Source organism: Zonotrichia leucophrys, chromosome 4 (assembly GCF_028769735.1).
Source record: "Zonotrichia leucophrys gambelii isolate GWCS_2022_RI chromosome 4, RI_Zleu_2.0, whole genome shotgun sequence".
In the NCBI taxonomy this organism is placed as follows: domain Eukaryota; kingdom Metazoa; phylum Chordata; class Aves; order Passeriformes; family Passerellidae; genus Zonotrichia; species Zonotrichia leucophrys.
The window spans coordinates 4,891,181-4,912,138 of NC_088173.1; the positions used below are offsets into that span (position 1 = coordinate 4,891,181).

Below are 20,958 nucleotides of genomic sequence, written 5' to 3' on the forward strand. Positions count from 1 at the left end.
AAACTGAAGTTCCAAAAGGAGCTTGGGACGGAGGCCGGTTCAGAGAAGCCTCTGGAAGCGCTCTCCGCCCCAGCCCCGTGCGCGCCGTTGCCGGGCGCTCTGTGCCCCGCTGGGTGCCGCGGGCTGGCGGCTCGGCCCGGCCCCTGCCGATGGAGCCGGAACCCCAGGCCGCGCTCGGCGGGGCCTGTGCGGGCGGCGCCCCGGCCCGAGCGCGGCGGGTGGCGGCGCCCCGGCCCCCGCAGCGGTGCCGCGGGTGCGTGTGGGCCGCGGCGGGGCCGGGCGGCTGCGGCCGACGGGCCGTGCCGGGGCCCCGCTGCCCTGCCCGGCATGGGGTGGCCCCCGGCCGGCACGGGCCCGGGGGTGCTGCCCGCAGCCCCGCCCGTAGCGCCCCGAGGGAGCCGCAGGAGCCCGGCCAGGTACGAGCCCCGCGGGCCTGCCCAGGCCAAGGGCAGTGGCGGTGCCGCGGCCGCGCGGCTTTGGGGAGCTGGGTGCCTTTCAGGGCCTGTCAGGGCAGGGTTTCAATGAACCAACGCTTTGCCTGATTTTACAAAGAAATAGCTGCTTTTTCTCTGCTCCCCTTCTGTATGCGCGTCCTGTGAGTGGAGTTCAGCTGTTCCTCTTTAATAAAGCGCAGTAGGGGAATGGTGTGGTGGCTGACTTGCTTTCTGACTCTCAGCAGTCTTTGCTGCCCTCCAGCTTGGCTGGAGCTGGGGACAGCCGAGGCTTTGGAGCTCAGTGTCAGTCGCAGGGATGGTAGGAAACAGATGCAGCCATGCGTCCCCACAGAGTTAGTGAGGTGAAAATCAGGGTGTATGTACGGCTCTCAGGGATTTACTGTTTGTTCGTGTGTGAGCAGCCACGTCCATGCTCGCACACCCGCTGCTCATGGGGTCCCTGTTCATGTGAATTGGAGCTGGGAGGTCAGGCTGCCTCCTGCACCTGATGCAACACAGGTGCCGTGGGTTTTTTTCTCTTTATTTTCCTTATTTGTAGAGGCTACTGAAAAAGGTGATAACTGAGGAAATGGGAAAAATACACTTACTGGTGTATAAACAAAGGAATTAGTGATTTTTATGGGGATGTATGTGTGTGAATCACTTACTATGCTGTGCAGTGAATAAATGTCATAATTCTGTCTGCTTGAGTTTATTAAGGCAAAGCTGGACTTATCTTTCACACCATTCTGGTTTTGGAGACCTTGAGACCTGGGTGGTTTTTTTTCCCTATCAATTGAGTAATCTGCTTGAGATCCACAAACAAAGGCAGGATCTTTTCTCCCTTGTCTGGGAAGCTCTTCTTCCCAGCTGAGCTTTGTGTTAATCCAGCTTGATGTTGTCTGCTTGGTACAGCATTCAGTAAATCAGACTGTGATTTAGAGTTGCAAACATGCTGTGTGTCTGCACAGGGCAGAACACTGGCATTTCATCTTTATTAGGGTGACATTTGTCTTTTGGGAAAGTATATTTATCAAGTCATTGATAGCAGTGTGTGTTGTGGCTAGCAGAAATGGCTTTGGCACAGAAGTCACAAAGAGTAATTGGAAACTCTACAAATCTTCAAAGTCCTTACACCACAGACATAGTTCACTTATGTGAATATTCTAAAATAGAATATTTGCATTCCCCTGGAGAAGACATATAAGTTTCAGGTCTCTGACATGGTGCCCCTGTGAGATATGTTTGCTGGTCAAAATAGTGTAAAAGATCATGAAAGCATTTATGGTTTTTCTTTTCCCTTTCTGAGCACAAGTGTTTCAATTTGTTTTAGGTGATCTGGTGCTTCATTCTAGTGGAGAATAGGGCTTTCTTTTGATAGCACTGCTTGTTGTGTTTCAGTACAGCTTCATAAAATAAATTTATGTTTGCTCCATGGATCCATGACTGCTGTATCTAATGGGGATGTTGGAGCAGAACTCCTGCTAGAAGAAACTGTTTGTCTGAGGCCTCTGTAAAGTACAGTAAGGGTTGCTTCTGTAGGGTTAGCAGTTCTCAGCTTTGGAGAGCAAATCCTGGGGAAGGAGAACGAGATGTGGCCTGGCCTCCTCCAGATGGGTTGCCAGAATTCAGGAAGCCACACTGCTCCATTGTGTGGAGTGTGCTGGGCTGGCCAGACACTGACTTGTGCTGGTCTTGGAGAGGGGAGGGATGGGCTGAGTGTCACCCATGTTTGGGAAAGGGAGTTTGAATGGGGGAATGCTGGCCCAGCATGGAGATTGAATGGCTGCCTGCTGGAGAAGCAACAGTTTGTGTTCCCCTCCCTTGCCCCTCCAACTCTGTGTGCTGCCGTCCTCCATTGCCACTCTGGTTTTTTGTGATGGGAGGGAGAAAAGGGGAGAGGAAGAAAGGATGCTGAGCAAGTGTTTCTCTGGGGAGGAGGTGTGTATTTTATCCTTAGTGGTGCTGGGGAGTGCAGGGAAAAAGCTTGAGAATTGTTGTAATGAACTAAATCATGTAGCATTTGAGATCCATGCCTAGCTTTTTGTGCTATAGCTACTAAATTCCTCATAGTTCTTTTGTAGTATTCTTTCCTAGGCAGGAAGACTAGATAGATTTTTAAAAATCTTTATTCTGTGTTTAAACTTGTTTTGGCATAACCCACTTCCGAACAGTTAATATGACTTCTGCATATCCAGGCATTATCATAAATGCATGTTGTAAAAACCAGATCAAGTAGGGTAAATCCAATACTTCAGGTATGTTTTATGTGGAGCTTTAGAATATTTTTGTATTCAACTAACTCTGGGACTTTTTCATTTTCTTGAAGCCCTATTCCACCTCTGGGGAAGGTAATTTTTATATATGTTAATGTAAGATGTACAGAAAATTTAAGAAATGCACATGGGCTTAGAGAGAGTTGGATAATACCTCTAGAGACTCTCAGAATGGGTGTCCTGCATTTAAAATTGTGCTTAGGCAATGCATTAAATACTTTATCATTTGGGTGATCTATGTTTTCCACTTTTAAGAACAGATATGCAGTTTAGAGGACAGACATTTGGAATTCACTGCAGCTCTTTCCAGGATGGCTCTTTGTAAGACATGATGTCTGCTTTGGAATTTTGGTGTCTTTTTTATTAAAGGAGAATTGCTAGTAAGAGATGCTATTCTGCCTGCAATAACAATGGTTCTTATTGGACACAGAATCAGATCTGTGTGTATATTCCATAAAGGACCAGTGATTGTAAAGCACTGGACTTTTTGAAACAACTAACTAGTCTTTGCATGTGCATTGGTGAAAACAAATAATGTAAGAAAACTCTTATAAATACTTCTCTATGATGTGTAAGATGATAGATGGCTAGAGATATACATGATACACATATATATGTAATTGCAAGATTAGAGCCTGAAAATTGAAAGCCCTAAAAGGAAGGGAAAAGTCTATTCTAGTGAAAGAAAATTTCATTATTCAATACAAACTCTGCTTTTTTGCAGAGGCAGCAGGATTGTGACTTGCCCTTACACAGTCAGCAACTGGAAAAATGCCAGATTCTGAAAGTAATTTGGAGTCTTCAGATGTGGATGTTATAAATGGTACTTCAGTCTTGAGTGAAACGAAAATTTCGGATGAGAAGGGATCTGTTGAAAAAAGAGCAGTGCCTCAGATTGGGAAGGATGGCTATCCTGACTCCATCTACATAAATGCAGCTAAGATTTTTCAAGGCCTTCGTACTGAGAAGAGTTCAGGTAAAATCCTGCTGCGCTATGGCGATACCTCGGGGTCTCCCACGGTGGCTTTTAAAGATGAGCAGTCCAGGCGTGTGTCCTATGAACTGGCTTTCAAAACTCTAAAATGTAAGTACAGAACTCACCCAAGAATTGCTAACAGAAATGATGCAGCAGAGAAAATGTGGAAAAACAAATGTTCCGTGTCTGCCTGATCTAGGGAAATTTTTGTAAAGCTTCAGGTTATTACAGAGTCACAGATTCACAGAATATTCTGAATTGGAAGGCATCTACAAGGATCATCAAGGAAGGCCTGTAAGGGGATAGAGCCCACAATCTTGGTGTTACTAGCACCCTGCTCTAACCAACTGGGCTCATCTCAGTGCTTCTTTTCACTTCCTAATTATGGATGAATATATGTATTTACCAGACTACTCATATCCCTCAAATATTTAAATATAGCTAAGTGTTATTAGAATTTGTGAAATCAAACATTTAAAGCCTATTCTTTTTCATGTAAATTAATTACATAGGGTTGCTCCTGTTGGTGATTGAATTTGCCCTCAATTTTCATGATGTTTAAAATTACAATTTAGTGACTTACTTCCATAGAATATTGTAGAGACTGGCATGACTTGTCAACATTTTCTTCTTTTTACAGATCAAGTTCTTCTTGAAGAAGTGTTGGTAGAGAGTAAGGTTTACCCATCCTACTCAATAGTAAGTGAACCTTTTTTTTAGGCATTTTTATTTTCTGTGTTGATGTAATTAGTACCTTTTCTGAGGATTCTCTAACATTCTTCCAAACAACCTTTGTTGTACATGACAGCCTGAGACTGAAATATTGCTGACCTTTTTTCCTGGATGTCTCAAGCATCCATCTCCAAAGTCTGTTGTGAGATTCTGTTGTAACTGATTGCTGGAAGTCAAAGCCTTCAAAGGAAGAAGGTGGGAGAGCGAGCCATGAACTTCACTGCAGCACAGTGATATTGTCCATGTCCACGTGCTTTCCTTTCCAGCTGTGTCCCCTTGTGAGCAGGAGAAAAAAATGTTTCCTTCCTATCCTTGGAAATTGGAAAGCATAGTGTGAATCCCATTGGACAAAAAAATGCATTGACCCCATGGTTCATTTTCTGGGCAAACAGCACTGTATACAAATACTGTTCTGGCAAAAACGGGTCCAGTTTACTCTCTCACCATGCTTTCCTGCTTTGACATGGAAAGGAATTCTAGAGCTGGCACAATATTCTGCTGTTCCTTCCAGTTTTTTCTTTGATGCCTTTGAAAATTGCAAGATAAACTTGGGCTGATATGGTTTGTGGAGTTTGATGTGAGCAGGCAAATGATCTAACACTATTATCTTTGCCTTGTTTATGTAAGGAAGTAAGACTTTCATGCTAATGTCTTGTGTTTTGTGCTATCTCCCTAATAACTTGAGTTTTCTAACTAATTTTGGTCTATTTGTGAGAAGATGAGAATTTTAGAAGGCATAATAACTGTAAGAATTTAATGTAATGAGGCAAACAGTAGTAACTGAAGTGCAAAAGTTATTGTCCTTAAGAAGGACATGCTCCCTGGTTTAAAGATTTAGATAGAGAAAGGAGGTTTTATATATCCCACAAGCAGAAGGGTTATTACAACTGAGTGTACTGGATGCTACATATATAAGAATCTCACAAGGGAGGAATTGATAGACAAGAAGTTTTTGTTAGCTTAGCTATTTAACAAACTACTTTCTGAAGAGTAAATAATTTCAAAGTTTCAATTCTGATAACATTAGAAGTTAAGATAGAGTATTTTATCTGCGTGCATGGAGAATGTTTTTAATTTTGATAATCAAAACAACTTGTAAGTTATGTATTTGAGTTTAAAAATATTTTTAAAAAAACTGTTTTATTAACTCTGCACAAGTAATTACTTTCATATTCTTGCAAGTAAGCATTTAAGGGTTTTTAATGCCTTTTGCATGGGAGTCTGTGGTTTGATATGGATCTTTTTTCAGAAATAATTCATGCTGGGTCACTTTTTCTATCCAGTTGCTTTTCTCTTGCAGCCAGATGAGCTAACCAGCTTGCTTGTTGTGATGCTTTGTGACCTACAAGACCGAAAATTTCAAAACCGAAAGATTTTTGCTGAAGAGGAAATTGTAGCAGAAGTTCAGGAAGTAGGGAATTATTTATACAGGTATATGTGCAAAGAGCTATTTTTTGTTGATACAGATCAGCAAAAATTAAGATTTGTATAATCAGTGCCTTTTAAAGGTATTTGATAAACATGTCTTTCACCTTAAAATTTTGTGGGGTTTTTTTTAATGAGAGACTAGTTTAGAGGCAAGCGTTCATATTTATGTAGTTATGAAAAATACAGTTAAGAAACCATCCTTATATTGTGGATTATCTTGCAGGCATCTTATTTTGGCATTATTGAAACTTTTATACAATTCTAGGAAGGAAATTAAATATTCAGTAAATATTCATAAATGCAAGTGTAATAGAATCAAGAGGTCATGGAATGGAATAACATTTATCTGTTTAGCAGTACTTCTACTACTTCTGCTGAAACTTTGTTAAATATTTATTATTTTAAATAATGAGAACAAAAACCAGAATACAGAAACATTTTAATATTTATTATCTCTTCCATCAAACTACAAACAACATTTTGTTTAACTCAAAAGGCATTTATTAGGCAAAATTGTGTTGCTGCTGGATTTAGAATGGCCCAAAAAGTTCATTAATCTCTTAAGTGCAAGGTATTTCTGGAGGGCAGTGAGTAAGATATCTGAAGTAGTTCACCAGCAATTTTTATTTCTTTTGAATTATCATGTATCAGTAATATGCATGAGGCTTGTGGAAAGAAAAGACTGGAAACATTTTCTCAGACATTTTCGTGTAATAATAATAAAAGTGACTCCTGGTTGCCATCATACTTGCATTGTTTTTGTACATGTTTAGGGGCCAGCTTTCATCAAATGCTCGTTCTGCACATGTATGTATTTACGTTTTCAAACATTCAGATGCATCTGATGGTTGTATTCCACACATTGCAGTTCCAAAACATACTGAGATTTTTTTTTTATCTGTCTGAGAAAATGGATGTATTTGAGAGTCCCCTGCTATAATTCCAGTCTTCCCTGATTTACAGAAAATAATCATAGCTATTGAATAACACCTTGCATCTGCTGTTGTCTGGGGTAGAAAATGTTCTCTAACTGTATTTTCTGCTGCAGCTTGCAGAAGAAGGTGTCCCTTTTGGATTTGATTTCTGAGCAAGATGGTTTTGTAACAGAAATGTTGCATGCTAACAGCTGATGAAAATATTTATAAAATTTATTAAACTTGTGACTGTTTTTATAGCTATGAGACCAAGCTGGCAGCTGCACTAGCACGATGTCGCATCAAACATGATGCTCTTTCAATTGAATACTTTGTACCAGAAACCATATCGAAGCAGGAACAAAGGACTTCTGCTTTACCTATCTGTTTTTGGATAAATACATTTAAAATCAGGTAAGATCTTTAAAATATCATCTGATATTGATGTTTTTGCATATGAAGTGATACAGTTTGCTACATACTTGTTTTAGAATTTCCAGGTTATATTTTTACCAGTAATTAAAAATTCTTACAGGAAAATTCTGCTTAGTGCAGTGCCATTGTGTTATTTTTTTGGGGAAGTTTTTATATATTGTAGTAGTGGTATTTATACACTATTTTGTAACAGTTCTTCCTGTTCTGTTGCTTGTGTGGGTCATTCAAATAAATGAGGAAAAAAAATTTAAAAAAAATATGAGTGAGTTAACTTGGTGACAAAAAATAAGAGAAAATGTCTTTAAAAGCAGGTGTATTAGTGTAAACCATAATCTTGAAAAGGATGTTAAAACACAATACTTAAATCTGCTGTTTATTCTGTAAGGATAATGTAAACTTTAAATTAGAATACACATTTTAAAATCCTTGTATTCTCTAGGCTACTATATATGTAACACTGCTGTTCCCAGTTCTGTACTAACTGATACATGAACCACACCACATTATCCTGTTATCAGTTTTGTTAGACAGGTAATCCATTTTGTAATGTTTTTAAGAATTTTGTTTTACTGCTCTTGTCTTGGATCAGTGTTCAGTGCTTAGGTTATAGGCTCTTCAAGATAATGTAGAGTGTTACTTTGGGTGTGAGTTTAGAGCCCTTAAATAGGAAATAAATAAAAGCTGCTCCTTCCATCCCATGTTTAATGTACTGTATAAACTTATGGCACTGTCTGAAATAGCATTTCAACAAACATCTCCTGCTATATATACCTTTAAATCTTTATGATATTTGAATTGCTAACCTCAGCAGTTATGCCTTCATTACATTTACACAAGGATTCTTTCAATGTCAGCCATTAAGATTATTGGTGAGTTGGGCTAGATTGAAGGCAATTGAAAGAACTAAAGCATCCCAGCAGAAAATTTACTACAGCATCTCCTGAGCACATGGACATTTCTGTTTTGAAGCTTTGAATCATTCTCTGGAGACACATACCTCTTTTTTAATTAATTGTATCAGACTTATTAGCTGTTTCAAACCAGAACTTACATGCCTAAAGGAGAGTAAGTTTCCCTCCTGCATTAGGCAGTATGCATTTTATACCTATATATGTATGCATATGCATACACACACACGATAACAGAAGTAGAAAATTCTTATAATCAATGTAAACGATGTTGCTTAAGTAACTCTTGTATATTTAATGGTCAGAGTTGTATGTTAACAGCCTTGAAGATGTTATCAAAGATTTGGAGATGAAGGGGTTCACAAAGGTTGAATCTGTGTCAGACTTTGACCATTACACATATGCTGTGGACCAACATTGCCGAGATGTATTGGTTTTTCCTTCCTCTCTTAAAGAAGAACTGCTTAATTTAGATCTTTCTGCAGATTGCAAACTCTTGCTGCAGGTGAGTTGATGTTCAGCCTTGAGTCAGATGATCTGAAAATTGAAATAATTGTTTTGTTTTAGAAAGAGGTTGTGAATTGTGTGACTATTCTATTAAATCAGTCAGGCAGTGATAAACTCTCATAAGGTTTTGGACATTTGTAATAATTAGGTTACAAAGTGATCCACTTACTAAATGTAGCATACATTCAATGCTCAATATCAATGCTTAATTGATAGCTGTAATTGAGTTAGTAGAATGTTTCAAATTTAATTTTAGAGCTGTTGAAGTAAATATAAAAAGTGGTCAAAAGAGGCAGTCTCACTTCTGAAAATGTGAGGAAAGTTTCAATGTAACTCCATAGGCTTTCCCTCACTTAGTGATATGCTATTGTAATATTTCTTCCTCTTGAAATGCATGTTTGTGATGGAATGATCACAGTTCTTTGTATTTTGTGCAGTGTGATTCCTTGATCTCCATAACCCCCACTCGTCTTTTTCCTGACTTGCCATTGTTGAACTCCCCAGTGAAGTGTGGTGGGAGGTTTCTGTTCTAGAGCAGGGGCTTGCAGTATCCATGCATCGACACAACCATGAATTATCTGAATTGTCTGATGATTCTTGAGTGCCTAGCAGAAACATTTCAACCAGCATTTTCACTGAGATGTCTGAAAACTTTAGCCTCAAAATTTGTTACTCAACTTAAAAAGTGACTCAGTATTCAATATTCCATTTCAGTTTGTAGATTTTAAATACAATACTTACAGAAAAGAACTACAGATGACAGCATGTAGGTAATGGGAACAAATTCTGAGTTAAAAATGTTCAAAATAAGTAAATAGAACCATCAAAACTTCCATCTCTGTGGTGGGGTAGGGTGTTGCTTGAATGGTCTGTGCACATAGACAGTGATGTGAATTTAAAAGCTTAGCACTTTCTTTTTCCCTTTCCATTTATCATCAGTTTGTCAGATTTGGTGCAAGACCAGGTAATTGTGGCCAGTATCATCACTCCTTGCCTTTTTAAGTAATTTGATAAAGTTTTCTCTTAATCACTAGTGGTACAAGAGCATTTACTCTTGTGGAAATGTCTCTTGTGTTATCTGCATTCCTGTCTGCCCCTCTGTTGTTCAAATTTCAGCAAAATCTTGATCTTTGATCTAGAAGGGCAATATTTCTCCTGTAATTATCATCAACTGCTATGTGAATAGTTTTGCATTTCTCTGTTAAGCTCCCTCAGAGGATGAATTCTGCTTGAATTGTGGCCAATGTTTGTCTTTTCTGGAACAAGCTGTTGGTAGGAGTTCCTCTTTATGAGGATGATATGTACTTTATTTTCACCTATAGATACTATATGTTTTCATGTATTATTTAGAATTAAGTTATTTAAATTTATTGAATGACTGCTTGGTTTTGTAATGTATTTAATTCTGTATTAGCAAATATCCCTGATTAGTGTTTTTCCTCCTTTTCCATTTCCTATGAAAACAATGGAAGACTTTCCTCATTTGGAAAAGAAGGTTGGCATTCATAGACACCAAGATAGGTGATGATAGTTAACTTTTGTGTGGTTGTGTTGTAGGACAAGTCGCGCAGCCTCGCCGTGCACTCCGCGCGCGCGCTGTTGACCGAGGGTGCTGACATTATAATGGCTCACTTGGGTTCCCACCTGACCATTGCCCATATGTCAGTGCTGACAAATGACAGCAGCTCCAGCATCTTTGTTTGTGGTGTGAAATCTTCGGCAAAAGAAGAAGAACTGATGAACAGTTTCAGTCACATGGGATGTACAAGTAGGTGCTGAAACAGTTGGTATTGAGGAAGTATTGAGATACAGTTTGTGATATCTGTAAATATGGACTAATTCTGTCAGAACTCAGAGAGCCCTTCTTTGGAGGCTTTGGGATGGCAGTAACAACTTTTTTGTCACAAGGTGACTTCAGCTACAGTCAAGTTAATAACAGTCTAACCCTATCATAGATGCAAGCTCCTGAAATATTGGTGACTTTTTCTGTAGAAGTAGCTACTACTTAGCAGTTGGTGTAGCTGGTAGTGGGGAACTTTTGGTCTTTTGGCTCTAGCTTTCACTCTGATTTCCAGCTGTTTGAGAGTGTTAATCCAAAACAGACACACCTGTCCAGTTTACCTGGAGGACACTGTCAGGACAGAATGCAGCACATTAACTGTCTTCTCAGTGGAAGATGCAGCCTTTCAATCAGCTTGAATCCATAGGCCATACTGTGGAGAATCTGAATCTAGCAGGCTCCAGCTCTGTCCAGTTCTGTGTAACACCACAGTCTCTTCACCTCTCTATCCTGTAGGCAGGCTTGCTTGCAGTCTGTAAGTGGTGAGTTTTCCCTGTTTTTCAGATATTTCCTTGTTACATGAAGACTTTACTGAGCTTCGGCCAACAGACCCAAGACTTGAAAAGGCAACAGTTATTTTGCTGATACCACAATGCTCTGAACTGGGTGCTGGCAATCCAATGGAGCTTATTTTAAGTGAACATGGAGGTAAATTTTGATGCAATATCTAGCTCATGCTTTCTGGTAGAAATAGATCCAAGTATTTTAGCCTAATCAGTGCAGGTGCTTCCGTAAATTGTATAATTTTATTAAAGAAACCTTCCTTATTTTAATAGCTGTAAATTATATAAATTAACTTGCATGATTCTGTGACTGCTTCAGATTGATAGTATGAAAGTGTGAGGGTGATTCTGGGGAGCAGAGTGTGTATAGCTTTTTTTAAAGTAAAAAGATATAGGCAGAAAATTTATTTGAAGATACCAATATGTATATAATTTTCTATTTGATTACATTCCTTTATTGACTGGTTGTATAAATCCTTTCACTGTACAATCTTCATTAACTAGAAGCAAGTAAGAGACACCAGTTTGCAAGACTAAATTTACTACTCTCTGCTTTTAGATGCAGATTTACTACAGGACCTTTTCCAGGGATTTGTGTCGGAGGATAAACTCAGGATTCTTGCTGAGAGGCAGCTTAATGAGTTGCTTCATGCACTGAAATGTAAGTGTGCTAGTTTCCCAATTTTTGGGAAGACTTTGTGCTATCAATTCCGTTGTAGTATCACCAGTTTTAATATAGTTAAAAATGCACAAATTATTAATTATGAATAAGCATGTAACCGAACCCCCTGAACAATGATTTCCTCCAGTCTGAAGGTGTTTCTGTGCCCTAGTGTCCACCAGACATTAATATAATATTCTTCAGTATTCTGTAGAGAGCTGGCTTATGGCTTAGTTATACTCTGCTTTAGAAATTCTGCAAATGTATTCTCCCCCCATCTGCATGCTGCCTCTTTTTCCCTCTCTCCTTTGGTAGCTGTGTGAAAAGACTGGAGACAGCTTTGACTTTGTGCAATCTGCAAATATTTGAAAATATTTTAATTATTTAAAAACACTAGAGATCAGGAGTTAAAAGTGACATAGTTTTTATGATGCCTTTAATCCTTACCAAACCACTGTCAGTATGAAGAATCTGAAGAGTAAAGAAGTTGTGTTTTGTTTTGTAGTTAACAAAGTACAAGCTATTGTTTACTGCACTTGCTCAGTTTACCCAGAAGAAAATGAACTTGTAGTGAAAAAAGCACTGGAATCTGGAGTGGAGAGAGATAAAGCACGACGCTATAGGTACAGAATGAGTAGTTTTATCTGTGGAAAAATTAAAGTGTGACTTTGAATTGTAGCATAATTCTTATCCTAGACTGATATGTATCTTGCATGAAATTAAAATAGCTTTTGCTGCCTGTCATGCCATTCTTTCTGTTTATGAGATTACTTAGCAGTATTCTATTGACTTTTTCATCTAATATTTTTGTTCATCTGAAATTAAGATGGGAGGAAAGCATCACTGTTGGAAATAACATTCTTTAGATAGAGCTATTGCTATTGCTGTATTAGTGTTCAGAGAATGAAACTAACTTGCTAGCATGCTCTCTGCTTCTGATGTAAAATGATCAGTTTCAAAGGAAAAATAAATTGAATCTTAAATTTAAGAATCATACAGAAGAATAAGAACCCTTTGCTGTAGGATTGCTCATTGCTGTATTCAGATGAATGACTTCTGGGAAGGACAGGTTACAGTAAGAGATCATCCTGTGCAATCATGGAAAATACAAACTTAGATGAAAAAAGTATGTGTGCTGTATACTTCATATGTACTTATAACTTGTTAGCTATCACCCTGTCAGCCAGAGGAATTGTTAAAAGATTGATGGGTATTTTCTGTATTTCCCTTTCACTCACATCAGTGCAAACACTTGGCACTCACTGGCACATAGATACAATAGTGGATTACTGGATGCAGGTTTAAAAGAGTTTATGTTGTAAAAATCACAGAAGAGTCATACTGTATTTTTTATTTTATATTACCTTAGTTAATAATCTGGCTATCAAAGAGAAAAGGTACTGTGGCTCAAATATTCAGTGTAACTAAATTTTGTATGATTAAAAGCGTAAATATTAACTGTGGCCAGTCCAAAGAAGGTTTAAAAGTTGTATGTTATTCATAAGACACAGTGCAATAAAGTGCATATTTTTTCAAATTCACTGAGAGAAAATAGCAGTCTGCTTGATTTTTTTTACATTAAGTGGGATGAAATCAGGGTATGTCTTGCCAAGGATGGTGTGCTAGACCAAAAGCATTTATGGCCTCTTGCTTGTGTTTTCCTTTGGAATTTGAAATTTTCTGGAGTCTGTCTTGATCTCTGTGCAGCTGTTACTCTATGGGGAGAACTTGGGGAACCTTGGAATGTAATGGTCTCTAAATTATTGAATATAAATAATATTTAAATTCATGACGTAGAAATTATTTTTTTAAAAATCCCCTCTTGTGTAAAACCCCTCCCTCCCCACAAAGCTAAGCCAAAATCTGTTCACTGTTGTGCAGAAGCATCATGAATGTTGTCAAAGCACCAATGATACTACACTTTCAAAAAGGCAATCTTGGATGGTAAGAAAAGGACAATAAAATTACATTAGGATTTTTTCAGACCTGAGCAAATTTCTGACTGACAATTGATTGAGTTTCATAAATGACAATTTCAGATTCAGTTCCTCCTTTTCTGTCATGCAGTATCTTGGATGTTTCATCATAGTCCTTGCTACAATAAAGCTGCTGATAATCAGCACAAACAGAGCAGTAATAGATTGCCATAAATAAAATATACAGAGTGATTATGCTTAAGATGAAAGCTCAAGCCATTTAAAATGCATGTACTACTTAAAAAAATTCCTTTTACACTTTTCTTAGAATTAACTAGACAACTTATTTGACTAAAACAGTGCAGTATAGAATGAAAGGCTGTTGCAGAGTTACTAACCCCACGTTCACAGTATCTTTGAGAGACAAGTTGTAATAAAACATGTTGTATAATCATCAAAGATCTACTGAATAATAATTCCCTTTTCCAAGAAAATTGAGGGCTTTCAGGAAACTCTTAAAACATTTTTGCTTATGTGCATTTTATCTTTTTGGAATTACTCCACAGTACTGAAGTGGTGCCAAACAAAATAAAGCTCTGTTGGAGTTTGGGGTCACACAGCTGGTTTTAGGGCTCTGCAGTTTTAAGGGTGATTTAAAGCATGTTCACACTGGTGAAGCTGAACTTCCCTTCAGGAAATGACAGTTTACAGCAGCAGTTTTACCTAAAGCAAGGGTACACATGGCAGACAGGTGTGTATGGAGTAGTCTAAACCACTCGTGCATTTTGCTTTGGCCTATCAAATTTGAATTAATTTCTACATCATTTTCCAGGGTCACTGAAGAGATTCCTGTGGAACAGTAACTTGTACACAATAAAAGATTGCCACTGGGGTTTTTTTTCCATTGAATAAGCTTATGAAAATCAAAAATCTGTGTCATAAGACATAAGAGCTTTATTTAGTAATGTGAGGAGGATTTGAGCCTTGTAGCCTGTTTTATCAAGTTCCAAGGAACATAGAAAATCCAGATCATGGTGAGAACTTGGAAACAAACAGTTTTGCAGACTTCCCATTAAAAGTGAACTAGCCAGCCAAATCAGGTTATTGCTTTCAAATACTGAATGCATTTCTCTGTAACCATCTTTGAATAAACCTCTGTCTCACAAGAGAGTGAGTGGAGCATTAAGGAGTAGGACTCCCTCAGTGAAGAGGAGGGAATTATAATTACAAAAGGACATTTTGATAGTGTTTTTCTATACTGAGACAGCTTAGTATAGTTTGCTAGCCATATGAGCCAAGTCCTTGAGACTGCTTTGTAACAGCCAGGCACTTCTGGAATTCAGGGAGAACAGAAGAGGCTAGTTCTTGCAAAACTATAAAATTGGAGAAAAAGCCCTTAATTAGAACAAATCGCAAATTTTCCTAGCCTAAGATTTTTAGCTTAGATAGGTATTAATTATGATATTTTTTATTATTATTACTATTATAACTCAAAGTCAACACCTCTACAATTTCTGCAGCTCCTTAGTGTTTTCAGACCATTCCCCAACTTCAGGGACAACTTGATCACTCAATAATTGCACACCTGAGAAAGAACATAGTTTTTCGTCGTCATATTATGTATTTATTATCTGGTGGTTAATATACTTAATAATTGGGAAAAAAAAAGGAATTACTGAAAAAAAAAGAAAAAAAACCCCACTTAATTCTAAAAAGATGAATTCTCATGCCTTTTTTGAATTGCATTTTTTTTAAATAATGATAAATCTATGTTACTGAAATACATAATTTGAAAATTACTTTTAATATATCCTTGTTTATTTCCTGTTATATTCTTAAATATTATTTTCTGGTCTTCCACTTCTTTTTCACAGGCTTATTCCTTCTATTTTTTCTACTTGCTCTGATTCAGAGTCTTCCACTGAAATGTTTTTCAAAATAGAGCCATCAGAAATTTCCAGTGGTTGTTTCCTAGCTGTTCTAGAGAGAGAGGTAAGCTATGAAAATAAACACTTAAAATCACTTCATAGAAGATGAGTAGTGCAACTTTCCACAGAAGAATAACAAAATGGAGATTTGAAATAAAAATCCTGGCTGCTCTTTAGTTGTCTTAAGACCAAAAGACAGGTGAGCAGTTGAAATGTGCCACTTGTGGAATTTTATGCTGAGCACAAGTTTGAAAGCTGTGCCTGTTCTGAAGCTCATGATCAGAGCAGACCCTTGATCCAAGTTAGTGCCAGCAAGGAAATACATTGCTGTTACCACACTTTGGAATGAAATGCACAGATTGATTAGACTCAGGATAAATGGTATCTAGTAAATGTATTTGTTATATGTGTCACCAAGATTTTCCAGTATCCAAGCAGCTGAAATCTTAATCCCTATGGGTCACTATTACAATTTGAATAAAATAGGTATGAATATGTTTCCTTCCCAAACTCAGGCATATGCAAATCTAGCTTGAAAGGCAGGAGACTTTTGCTGAGTAAACGGAAAAGTCTGCATGATTCCTGAGGAAGGGCCTTAAAGGGCTAGTGTGCAGCTCTGAGCTTCAACATTTTCCTCTTGTTTCTAAGAAAAACACACATTTTTTCCACCAAAAGTGGAAGGGCTGTGGGGAAGAACTAATCCCAATTTCATTGCAAATTAAAGATAGGAGATCTTGGTTATTTGTACCATTTTCTGTCATACTGCAATTACAGTGCTTGAAAGAAGCTTGCCTCTTGGGGGAAGGTAGATTTTATTAAGAATAAGAGAATTACATATGAAAAACCTTTCAAGTTACCTATTATTAACTTCTTTCTTTACAATATTAAATATTTTAAACTTGGTCTGAGTTTTAATTAATCATGCTATGTTCATCTCTCTACCATATTGTCTCTCTCCAGAGAAACAAACACTTTTGTTGCAGGTAGTTAATGCAAGTAATTTTTTTGGGTCAAATTCTAATACAAAGAAGCAATTGCTCCAATGGCCAGTTTTTAGGTGATTCAGCAAATGAACGTTTTCCACAAAGTAGAAAACATGTATTTACAATTTAAACTGAAATTCCTTGTTTACAGAAACATTCTTAGCTAGCTGTAAATAGTTTCTCTCCCATCGTTTCTCTTTATATACTTGGATGTTGAGCCGGTTCCCAGTTTGAGAGTTCCTTGCTTATCTATTATGAGCAAGAACTTTCATTACTGTGAAAATTATTCATGCTTAATGTTACTGAAATTTCTGTATTTTAGTAAGTATTTCTGATACACACACACAATGGATATTTTATTCATACAGGCACACTGCAGAGCAGGTCAGTGTGGGAATATGTTGGTTTTGGCTGGGTGGAGGTAATTTTCCTCACAGTGACTGGTGTGGAGCTGTGTTTTGGATTTGTGCTGAACAGGGTTGATGACCTAGAAATGGTTTTGATATCTCTGAGCAGGGCTTACCCAGAGCCAAGGCCCTTTGTGCTTTCCATAGTGCCACACTGGTGAGGGCACTGGGGGTGTGTGGGAGGCTGGGAGGGGACACAGCCAGGACAGGAGACCCAAACTGACCAAGGGATATCCCAGACCTTGTGTGATCATGCTCAGTACATAAAGTGGGGGGAAGCAGGAGGAAGGGAGGACTTTTGCAGTAATGGCACTGGTCTTCCCAGGGAACCACAATCTTTATCTTAACCCAGGAGTTCCCTAGCTTTACTCTTCCATTTCCTTCCCTGATTCTGTTGGTGGGGGACTGAGCAAGCGGCCGCGTGGGGCTTGGCAACCGGCTGGGGTTAAATAGGTGGTTGCCAAGACAGACACACATTACAGAGCCCAGAACTGAGCTTCCCCTCTTTGGGTCAGCAGAGAAGAAAGCCTATGAAGAACAAATGCTCCAGTACCTCTTTACACAAGTCAAGTTCCTAAATTTGTGAATAAATAGTTTGGTTAGCATTTGTCACATGCAACTTAAGTCCTTCTGCTACATTCTGCTCTTTTTCTCATGGAGTAAATTCTGAGAAGCTCTGTATTGTGGCTTAGATTCACTGTTGTTTCCTGTGAAATTTTCAGAAAAAGGCGTCTGCTAAAGACATTTTGGCTTCTGCTGCAGCAAAAGCTCTACTAGATGGCATTGTTGAAGAAAAGCCAAAAGAAGAGGTGAAAAAGCCGAAAGTAAAACAACGTAGGCGTAAGGCTGCTGCTGGTGACAGTAAGCCAAAAGCTGCAAAGCTCCCTCCCCGCCCAGCTGCAGCTAAGGCTAAGGCTCCTGTGCCTAAAGCAGCCCATAAGATACAAGAAACACATGTGTGCCCCATATGCCCAAAAAGCCCAGCCAGTAAGGTGCAAAAAAACCACGCAGGCTCCCCAAAAGAAAAGACTGTGCAAGAGAGAAAAGCAGCCAGTGACACACCGCAGGAGACTGTGCAAGGGAAAAAAGCAACCAGTGACACACCACAGGAGACTGGGCAAGGGAAAAAAGCAGCCAGTGATACACCACAGAAGACTGGGCAAGGGAGAAAAGCAGCCAGTGACACAGCACAGGAGACTGGGCAAGGGAAAAAAGCAGCCAGTAACATGCAGCAAAAGAATGTGCCCTGAACAGACAGCTGTGTTGAGCTGAAGAAATCTGTGAACCCTGACTGATACACAGCACCAGTGAAAGTGCAGAAGCCAACATCTCTCATCTGTCACCTCTGGGCAAGGTGTATGAGACAGACACCTGATCAAAAGGCATGTATAGAACAGAACAGGGATGTACTGAAGCCCACAACAATCACTTTGCCTTCACTGATAACACCATATGAAAGGCTGTAATGAAACAAACTCAGGGTATCAACTTAACGTGGCTTTCATGGCCAGACTGGAGCACAGGGTCCAAGTGGTTGGATATTTCCAGCACCCTGGTCAAAAATGGTCAAGCCAACTTGGCTGTATGAACCTTCAGACTCTGCCTTCCCTTTGTAAAGAAGGTAAAGGTTCCTGTATCCTAATCAATAGTCTTAAATTACAGTATAAATTTATGCAAGGATAATCTGGCCTTAGGAAAGATGTATTATGGGCTATGTATATAGAAATATCCATGTTTAGATAGTAACTTCTCATCCAGTAATCACATTTTAAGTGAATGAAGCTCAGCTGCCTAAGGCTGATATATTGTTGGGGGAAGTGAGGTCAAAAACCTATAGCCTCTTGCTATGCAGTCTGAAGTGACAAGTTAAATTGTGTACCCAACCCCTCACTGTATCTGAACCTGTACAGGTAATCAGTTTCAAATTGATGTTTTTAAAGTGAGACTGAATTTTCTAAAGTGGCTTTTCTTTACAAGTGCTAGATACTATTTTTGTGAGTTCCCACTTATGACAGATGCATGGAAAATAAGCCTTGTATTTTTAAATCTAGATGTGAACTTCTGTCCAGGAAACTGGCCAAGTACATTGAAGCCCATGCATAGGCTTTCTAGTGTGTGTTCTCTTGGTTTCTTAAGTGTGCATTGAAATACTAACAGTGAAAAATAGATAAAATATTCTCATCCTAAAAACACTGAATCATCGTCATAATGTCACATCAGACTATGGCATGGTTCATAACTGCTTTTTATCAATTTCTTAACATAAACAGTTCTTAGTTGAAAAGAGCTGCTACTGTCAAGGTAACATTTTTATAAATGTTACTGCTAGTCAGCTGAATAGTGACTGGACAAAGACTAGCTGCCTGTCTTTGGAAACAGCTGTGGGCTTCTACGCTGCTCCCTTTTGCTAGCAAAGATAAAATAACTGTAAAACATCTACAACTGTCTTGTAATCTGAGTAGAGGATAAAAGGAGGCACAGAGATACTTTTAACAATAAACCTGATGTGTATCTAGAACTTGTAAAAATGAAAGAGACAGCACAGCAATACAGAAAGACAAAGGTATCTGTGGCCCAGAAATCTTCCTCTAGGCCACCATTTCAGATACTTGGGAAGAGTGTTGCCAGGAGCATCACCACTGTAGTGTGGGACTTAACCAGTTTGACATACAAGTCTGGATTTAGACCCATCCAGAGAAAATGTTACAACATCTCTATTTTGTCTTCATCCACACCAGTCAGTGTTACTGGATCAGCAGTACCTTTTTAAGAAAGGATGTGAATGATACTACCCCAGCAGTGTAGGCAGCTGGCTCTTGTTCATCTGATAAATGTCATTGCTTCACTGAATCAGTGAAATTTCTTACAGCATTTTAATCTGAGCCAGCTGTCCTATACAAAGACATCCCTCACCCTCTGCATATCCCTGTGAGCAGTCCATGCTCCTTGCCTGCTCTGTAATACAATGAACTCTACTCTTATTTCTGAATAAACTTGTTAGGATAGATTTAGACCCATACACATGCCATGTGTAGAACCAGAAAAAAAAAAAATCTTATTTTATTTCAAAAACATCTAGGAGGAGGAGGGATTCTACATGTTGGATGGAAGGAATGGACACTGTGGAGATTTTTTCCCCCAATATGGTTGTTAAATGCTTAAAATAAACTTAAGAGATTCTGCAGTTAAATAATGATCTTTTTTAAAAAAATCAAGATCTGTATAATTCATTATGAAAGTTGAAATTACTTGTAAAACAACATACGTGTGTCTAATAACAGAATTTCTGGGCTACTTACGTAATATGTGCCATGATGTCCCTCCCTTGGCCTTGCCTTGCTTTCAGGAATTTGCATTTTTGGCACAGTATGGAGGTTAAACCAGTCAGAATCTTGATGGCTTACCAAGAATATCAGAGAGAGAATTTTTCAACTGCAGGTCAGCAGCTTACTTTGTAAGCATGGAACATCACATGGTGGCAACACCTGGGACTGACTTCAGATGGCTTGTAGGTAGATGCCTGTAACAGTCTTTTTTCAGTAAAACTGCATCTTATGTAACTACTTTTCTGTAATCCAGTTGTTTATTTGTCATTTTCAACTAGAAACTGTTGATTCAGTTTTCCAGATACAAAAGTTTTCAGAGTACTGCTACTGCCTCTAAACCACCGGTATGTTTTTCCCTTCCCTCAACCACCATTCTGAACAAAATAATTTCGCAGTTTCATGGAGCAGTAACAGGTGAGACAATCACTTTATGCAGCTAAATTTATTCTCAGAACAGATTACATTTAAATATGGAGAAGTGGTCAACAGCAGGGAAAATTGTCCTTTTTGTTGTCAGTCATGTACTTTTATGTAAGACTGGGCTCTGCTAATAAACAGTGTTGTGTTTCCTCCTGTCTCACTGTTGTTAAATCAAACCTGCATGGGCTGATGGGACAGCACATGTGACAATGTGTAAATTAATGTGCCCAAGAAAGGAGTAATGCATTTGGGGGTAATGCTGAAATGCTGTGCCCATAATGGCTCTTGAAATGAGAATGTTCTCTTTTCCATGGGTGATGTACTAACACTTTTAGATTCCATGATGAATGATCTACGAAATGCT

At 38.7% G+C, this 20,958-nt stretch overlaps 1 protein-coding gene across 1 annotated transcript; it reads left to right on the plus strand.

Moving 5' to 3' along the window:
- Positions 1-281: 281 nt before the first annotated feature.
- Positions 282-20,500, plus strand: NSUN7 (NOP2/Sun RNA methyltransferase family member 7). Its single transcript, XM_064710316.1, has 12 exons — positions 282-416; positions 3,435-3,794; positions 4,327-4,385; positions 5,719-5,849; positions 7,022-7,174; positions 8,425-8,608; positions 10,168-10,378; positions 10,955-11,098; positions 11,513-11,614; positions 12,120-12,237; positions 15,405-15,522; positions 17,571-20,500. The coding sequence occupies exons 2-12, from the start codon at positions 3,482-3,484 to the stop codon at positions 18,096-18,098; spliced, it is 2,061 nt and encodes a 686-aa protein (XP_064566386.1). The 5' UTR covers positions 282-416; positions 3,435-3,481; the 3' UTR covers positions 18,099-20,500.
- The last annotated feature ends 458 nt before the right edge of the window (positions 20,501-20,958 follow it).